The 8,158-nt window shown below is 50.6% G+C and overlaps 1 protein-coding gene across 1 annotated transcript in view; it reads left to right on the top strand.

Moving 5' to 3' along the window:
- The first annotated feature begins 6,149 nt into the window (after positions 1-6,149).
- LOC144146609 (serine/threonine-protein kinase haspin-like) overlaps positions 6,150-8,158 on the top strand; it is a 32,611-nt gene continuing 30,602 nt past the window's right edge. The window contains exons 1-2 of the mRNA XM_077678544.1: positions 6,150-6,215; positions 7,532-7,635. Coding sequence (XP_077534670.1) covers positions 6,150-6,215; positions 7,532-7,635 — 170 coding nt within the window. The remainder of the gene's footprint in view (positions 6,216-7,531; positions 7,636-8,158) is intronic.

Below are 8,158 nucleotides of genomic sequence, written 5' to 3'. Positions count from 1 at the left end.
CTAGGTGGTCGCGTTCCCTCGGGGGCGGCGGTTGTCTGCCCGGCTTGTGCAAGGGGGGGGAGTAAGTCACGAGCGCTGATTTGGCCAGTGAGAACTGTAAGACGGTGTGTCGGATGTTCTTAACGTCCGCCACTACTTTGGGCACGCGGATCATTACGATGTTGAAGAGTAGAGCCAAGACTACCGACCCTGGAGAGTTCCCACGCTGCTCGGGTCTTGTTCTGGTACAGTCAAGACCACTTATAACGATACCGTTTATAACAATATATCGGATATAACGATGAACAGCGATGGCACCGTCAACTTTTCTATTCTTTCTATGGTAAAATAAACGGTATGTTACAATGCTCCAGTGCCACGGTATCGGATATAACGGTTGAATCCGGTTATATTGTGCACCAAAAGCGCAACAGTGACGACTCTAATGACGCGGTTGCACAGCCTACTCAGGTAGTGTCTTCGTAGGAGACCCAATGCGTGACACGGTTCCTCTGGGACTTTGTTTCCGCCAAGGAAAGTTACCTCAGCTAGGTGAAGCACATATACATGCTCCTGGAAAAGATTTGCGCTAGCTTCACACACGGCAAAGGTGACTGTCTGTGGCTTCTTCTCCGCAAATTAGTAGTAGTACGACCTTGCTGGCATGCGAATAAAATGTTTTGAGCTCTGTTCCGTCTAATTATTTCGCAACCCGCTTGAAACAATTATCGGTTGTAACGATGGGATTTCCTTGGCACTTGGATATTGTTATAAGTGGACTAGACTGTATTCCAATTTCTGAAGAGCGTAGCTGGCTATTGCAGTCTGTCAGGAAGTCTTCTATATACTTGTAGCTTCCCTCGCCTATATCGAGTCTCGACACTTGCGCCAGTATGGCCGAATGTTTTATTCGGTCAAAGGCGCTCTGTAGGTCCAGTCCCAGTAGCACTTTGCTGTCTCTGGTTTAGTTTTTGATTATTTCTTGTTTTAGTTGCAGAATGGCGTCTTGGGGGTTTAGGCTTCTTCGGATTCTGATCATCGGGTCCGGGTACATTCCCTCTTCTTCGAGATAGTCCTGCCACCTGCTCGCCAGCGCGTGCTCGCGGACTTTCCCCATGCGCGATGTCAGCCAGATGGATCGCAGGTTTTCGATGCTCGGTGGTTTGCCCGGTTTTGGGATGAGCACCGTTCTTGCCATTTTCCACTGTATCGCTAGTTTGCCCCTATGCCAGCACGTTTAGTATTTCGTCAGTGCTTCTATCGATGAGCCGTCGAGATTTCTTAGGTCCTTCTTTGAGATCCCGTCGGGACCCGCTGCACCCGCTGCATATCTGGTGTTCAGATCTCGTATTGTTTGCGCTACCTCCGGCGTCGTGATGCCTCGGTTCAGTTTTTCGTTAGGGGCTCTTGCATACCCCGGGTGTTTCAAGGTCTCCGTTTGGGGCATGTACAGTCAAATCTCAATATAACGAATCCCGCAGGACCACCGGAAATCGTTCGTTATTTTGAAATATTGTTGTAATACAAAACTGCCGGTTATAAGCCAGTGCTCAAACCTAGGAATAAAAATGACGTACGTTAGCAGTAGGTGCGTGTGCAGACAGGGAAACCCTCAATTAAAAATACTGCGCTCACTTCAAAGCTACTTTATTTGAAGAAATCAGTATATTTTTCTCGCGCGTGCAGCACGCACAACCGACTAGTAATGCCTCTACATATTCCACTTTGCACAACACCTCATCGGTTGCGTCATTGCACCGAGCAATAAAAGTGGGGAATTTGCTCATGTGCACTTAAACACCAACGTTCGACACGACCTCATCTTCTTCTGTGTTCGGTGAACCACAGTCATCTTCCTTCGCGTTGTCATCGTCCCTAAAGATGATCACTGCTCTCGCTTCTTGTTTTCTTTGTCGCTAGCTGTATTCATCCTTCGATCTCGCACGAACTTCTCAGCAAAATCACCCACAACCTTCCAGCACCTGTGATTAGCGTGAAGAACGACCGACCGGCCATTGAGCCGGCCCGGTCAAGAGGCATCCTGGACAAGGGACGCTTCACCACAGCCCTTTTCCGTTTCCCTTTTGCTCCAATATACGTTTTCTACAACTACTACGCGGTCACCCAACACAAGGAGAAAGCACACGCGGCTGGGCCTGCTAGGCTACTGCACATTAAACCACAGCTTTGTGGGGGCGCTAGCTGTTGACACTCTACACGGTGATGATGATAGCTACCGCACTCAGAGAATACACTGAGCACGGAGGAAAGAAAAGGTTAGGAGAGGCCCCGACGTCACATTTGTAAGCCGCACCCGCCATGTCGATGAAGCCCCATGATGAGGCTACTGAGCACAGAACTCTTCCCCATTCTCCTCTGCTGTTTCCTATTTGTTAACAGCTTCGCGGTACGAGCGGCTCGCGAAAGCGAACGCAGACGACGGGAACACTATTTGGGCCCGTACAGCACGGCGGTCTTTGTGCGCTACATCTCAGCTGCGAAGAATTTCACTTCACTTGACAACAAAGAAACGCACAGCGAGTAAAGCACTGACTGTGGGTCTCGCCAACGCTGAGCGGGGAGGATTGTGCCGGCAGCAGCCGGCGGTGGCGGCTGCTTGCTCTGCGGATCTTAACGCGACGCCAGCGCCACTGCGGCCGGGATATGATTTGGGAGTTGGGACAGCCTCCGACGGCGGAGTTTTCAAACTGACCTAATCTAAAAACGTTTGCCGTACCGACTGCGCTTGTTGCCAGCGTAGCGCGGCAGCTGCAGTCAAAGCGCCGTAAAAAATTGTCCGTGGCATTTGGCCAAATTTAGCCGCCGCAGCCGTAAAAAACTAGGCAACACTGTCTACGGGCTCAATAAAAATGACGTCACTTCCTTCGCACTTCTTGCAATGCATTGGGATGCTAGGGACCTCTCCTGAGTATTCTTTCCTCCATGACACAGGGAAACGGCGGTTTCTCTTTCACGCGAGAGTTGCGACGCCGTTATTTTTAGCCGAATTCGTATTACTGATGTTCCTCGATTACAATGCGGAAAATAATTACGTGCGTTACTCAGAAATATGGCTATATTGAAATTTGGAAACCTGAAATATTTTCACATTGAAAATATAGCCTATCTGGCGGGGATTCTTAAGATATTCGTAAATTTGAGAAATTTGTTAATGTGGGCTTCGTAGTAACGAGATTTCACTGTACTTGGTTTGAGTTTCTTTGTCTGCTCGTCCCTGGCTAGGGACTTCTCGGCTTCGTGCATGACTTGGGCCATGCGGTTCTGTTAATATGACTTCTTTTTGGTTTCGTCTAGTAGGTGTCTTATTAGGGACTAGGCCTAGCTCTGGTGCAGGCTGACGTCGATTCTGTTGCATACCTCGTCCCAGTGCTGCCAGCATAGCAGCGCGCTGAGCTTCTCGATGGGCCGGTTCAGCTCGGTTACCTTCTTGCGTAGTTTGCGGTTCCACCGCTACTTTTTCGAGCGCTCCTTGATTGACTTCCTCGCCTCGATAAGGTGCGCCCAGCTACTGTTTCTATCGTTTTGGTCGCCTCTTGTGTTCCCTTCCTTAGCTTGGTGGTCCATGCTTCAACGTCTTCGATGTTCGTCTGCCCCAGGTCGTTTCTTCTCTGCAGACGGAAGGCGTCCCAGTCAGTCCATTTCCGTTCCATTGTGCATCCCCCATCGTGGTCGCTCCCCAGGTCTTCCCTGATGTTGCGCCACGTGAGTTTCCTTCCGTTTTTGACGAAGGACAGGACCGGCGTGGAGTCCTGTTGGATCGACGTGGGGGCCGTTCTCGTCGGCTGTTTGTGGGTCGTGATCAGTGTGCACCCTTGCTTCGTTGCCTCGTGGTATCTGCCCTTGGCCATGTCTCTGCTGTAGCAGAAAGTCTGGTGCTGTGAGCTGAAGTCGCCTCCAACCACCGTCGGTGCGGTTCCACTGATGTTTGTCGCTCTCAGGACGGTCTTAAACTTCTGGCCGTAGTCCTTTGGGTTGCGGTAGACGTTCGTTATGTAGTCCCCGCTTACAGACTATTCCCCGAGAGATTTCCATGCAGGCGAGTTCGCACTTGGTGTTCTGGTCAGTTGTCTTTGTACTACGATCTTCACGAAGGTGCAGACCCTTTGCCGACCGGACCTGTCGGTGTAGGCTCTTAACCCTGTTAGTTTTCGGTCCTGCATCAACGTCTCCTGCAGCCTGATGATGTTCGGCATTTTGGCGAGCTCCGGATGTTTTGCTGCAACGTCGCTTTCTTGTTTCCGAAGCTTTGATAGTTCCATTGCCAGATAGTAAACGGCTCGGTTTCCGCCGTTAGTGTGCGTTGTCTTGGAATTGTTGTTATTGCATCGGGGGTTGCTGCAGCTGTCATCGGAGGTAGGGATTATTTGTGAACTGTGCCGGGAATATCAGGTTGCGTATCATTATCTTCTGCGTCTGTTCGACGATCTCCAAGGGCTCGCAAAGGTTCCTGTGGGAGGCTGTCAGTGTGCAGAGCATCTCTTCCATCCTTGCGAAGCACTGTTCCGTTGCCGCCGCCAAGTTTTTCGCCGTGGTCATTCGGTTGTCCACCGTGGTCGTTAAGTCGCCCTCATTGGTCGTCAGATTTTAAATTTTGGCACCGTAATTTTTTTTTTGGTCGACCGTCTCGCTCGTTTCGTGGGCGTGTCTTCATATTCGTCTTCATCTTTCGCGATTTACATTGCCGTGTCTTTCTTGGGCTGCTTTTGCTGCTTTTGCTTTTGCTGCTGCTGCTTTTGCTGCTGCTTTTGCTTTTGCTGCTGCTGTTGGGTTGCTTTTGCTGCTGCTGTTGTTGTCGCGGTTGAATCTGCTTTTGCTGGGCTGATTGCTTTTGCTGCTGTTGCTGTTGCGTTTGTGGCGCACTCGTCTGGCCCGCTTTGATTTTTTTTTTGCCGCTCTTCTCCTTGGTGGCGTCTCTGTTGTTGCTGCTGGTGTTGTTGTATTTGCGTTTACATGCTTCGTAGTTCCTTCTCCATTTCTTCGAGCTTCTTTACCATCGTCTCGTTGGCCACTCTCAGCTGTTCGCAGCACTGGTTGCTTCTCTTGTGCCCATTCCCGCTGGCGGCGTCGGGCCAGCTGAATCCTTCACTCGGCAGTTGCTGCTGCTCACTGCCACGCACGTGTCTTGTTCGTGAAGTCGCTATCAAACCATCCAACCAAACCAAGCCAACCAACCAACCCAAATCAACCCAGCAAGCGTCACCCAGCTGTAGGAACGAGTCACGGTATGGCGTGTGCTGTCTCCCGGCGTTTCTGCACCTTCTTTCATTTTCTCACTACAAAGGGAATTTTAAATCTTGCCTTGTATGTCTTGTTTCCGCTGAGGTGACCCTCGCCGCATAGTCTACAGTTAGGGGTGCACTTGTGTCCGTCTTTCGTGTTGCCCACTACACCCGACAGGTACACTTTCGCGTTGGCGTCGGGCACACGTCGCCCGATGGTCGACCCTACAACAGCACCTCCACACCTCAATCTGTTTTCTGTATAAGCTGAACTGGTATAACGTTGATCCGTATCCCACGTATCTTGGTACCTTTTCGCCTTCACGGCACCTTTTCGGCTGTCAGGGACGTTCCAAAGCTTTTTGGATCCCACTGCCGTCGGACTGTGCTTGGTTAGAACCTGCTCTAATATTTCGGCGTCGCTGCCTTCCGTTGGTATTTCTTTGATTACTTTCTTCGCCGTGCTATGGGCGGCCATTCCGCATGCTTTAATTTCATACTTGCTTCCCTGCACTTCAATCTCGCGGATTCGGACTTTTTTTCTGCGCGTTCACTTTTCGGCGCGCTGAGTACCATGACGTCTTTTTGAGCTCGCCCCTGTCTGCCTATGCCCGCAGCCGCCATGATGGCTGCCGCGCCTCATGCGGCTCCTGTTCTAACGATGTCTAGCCCGCCGCGGGACCTGAGTACAATCTTAATCTCAGCGGCCCGAATGGCCTCTTTTCTTGCGCTCCCGCCTCTCTAAGCCTTGTCATTACGTTCGCTTTTATCGGTGTTGTCGATCGGTTTACCTTTGGCGTCTTCCTTCTCCGGGTCCCTCTGCTGACTCATCCTCCAGTCGCGGCCGCCGATGTATAGCCAACCTTCCAAGTTCTTGAAGTCTTTTGACGTCATTTCCTCACCCTTAGACTTTCACGCATATCCGGTTCGATGGCCCGTCTTCAGATGACGTCGTCGCCGTGTCTTCCTCCGTCGTGGTCGGCGAGAACGTCGATGGTTAGTCTTAGCGAAACGTTAGTGCGTTAGGCTTAGCTTCGCCATGCCGGCGTCGAAAATTTCACTTTCACTAACTCGGCTAGAAACGCACCTTTTCGTTGAAACCCCCTGTCGGTCGATAGCTCTCGACTTCGCAAAAAACTGGTAGCAATATCTTCCTGGTTGAGCCAATTAACCGGCATTAATTACGGAGCCGATGTAGGCCCGGCCGCACTCCTCGGCGACCGCAGCGCCACCCCCATGAGTCCACCCGCTACATCGTATAAAAGGCGCGTCCGGAACGTTCTATGGTCCATGGCTCTCAAAACACTCGTTCAGCGCTGCTGTTTCTCTTCCCCGGCACGTGCTTCGTAGGCCTTTCTAGAACTCTTCTCCGGCACTCCTGTCGCCGGCACTCCTGTCGCCCTTCCTAGGCGCGCGCTCCGGTTTCCTGTACCACCGATGTTTTGCCTACTTTTTTTGCTAACTCTCGTCATGTATAAAGCACAGAGATCCAAGGTTTTCGCCCTAAAATGCGGAATGCACAGGTGGAATACAAGTAACAGAAATCTCCTTGCGCTGAGTGGCATCGCTGTGCCATCTAGCAAAGCGCGTTTTGGCATTTCTCTCAGCAGTTCTCGGGTTTCTGTTGGATTGCAGCGTTTGGAGACCTTGGAACATCAACGTAATTACGCTCCGTTTTATGCACTTGCTTGTAATGAATCCCTTCTGACGTCACGAAACCTGCGATACAGTGGTAGAATTGAAATTCTGATTAACTTGACGAATTTCAAACTGACTAAAGCGTAGTTCGAGGCAGGATTAGCGCTTTGGCTACTATAGAACATTAAACATTTCGAATAAGAAATGTTATGTATTGTCTTCATGGCCTTTTAACAGCTGATCTTCTGTGGCTAAAGCATTTTCGTCCATCTTCTGTAGGACTTGCTTCACGCAGTAGGTGCGTAAACCTACTGATAGAGGGCGTATTTGTCCACAGGGTCGTAAGGCCCCTTACAGGGTCGTGTTCCCTGAGGGGCCACTGAGTGGAGGGAGAGGGGAGGAAGCCTTGCACCGCTGACGTTTGGCTGCCGATTTCTTAGCGCGAGCCGTACAACTTGTGCGGCAACAGCGCTGCCGTTCTCCGGCCAGTTTGCGTTCGAGCCGACACAGGACAACCGCAGCTCCGCTGCTTCAGCAGATTTCACACTAGGTGGAAAAGGGTTGAATTGTCTAAGCAGGTCTGTGTGAGCGTGCTTATGCGCTTGCGTGTTTTCTTAATTTATGCCCTCGACAGAGGAATGAACACTAAACTTGCTTTTCCCCGCCCTCTTCAGTACCCGCACAGCTGCCGGAAGTGCTACAGCGAGTGCTTAAACAAGCTCGTAAAACTTTGCGACGCCCAGGAAGTCATGGCCTTCAACCAAGTCTTGAAGGATTCGTAAGACACCTTTCGCAATACTTTTCTGCAAACATTCAGACGCACGCGGGCGGCCCCGCATGCATTATCCATGTGCGAGGCTTGCTTGTAAGTGACCGAGCTTAACGGGGAAAGCCTTACTGATTAAACACAGTAGATGACACGTCTTTCCTGGAAGATAAAATATTACAATGGAAGTAACAGCATTTCACAACGCTTTCCAGTTGGTATTCGGCTGGTACCAAATAAATGTGGTAAAATATGTAGCAGTAAATACATTTAAATGCGTGACGCTTTTGACAACGAACAGAAGGAAATGGAATAGGCTGAGGCCTGGGGAATCTCCTTTAAGAAAAGCTGCTTCAGATTTGGCAGTTAAATATTTCCCTCAATGCGGCAGGTGCCTTAGAAAGGCAGAGAATACTAAACTCCTGGTAGTATTTAGGGGCTGGTAGACGAGATATAGGACTTCTCCTCAATGGGGCCGAAAAGAGACGACGCCCGTCCTTTTGTTGCCGGGAACCCACGTGATTCCGCTTGAAAG

This window comes from Haemaphysalis longicornis, unplaced genomic scaffold, assembly GCF_048455015.1.
Source record: "Haemaphysalis longicornis isolate Haplotype H1 unplaced genomic scaffold, Haemaphysalis longicornis Haplotype H1 scaffold_7, whole genome shotgun sequence".
In the NCBI taxonomy this organism is placed as follows: Eukaryota; Metazoa; Arthropoda; class Arachnida; order Ixodida; family Ixodidae; genus Haemaphysalis; species Haemaphysalis longicornis.
This window is presented reverse-complemented; position numbering and strand designations above follow the sequence as displayed.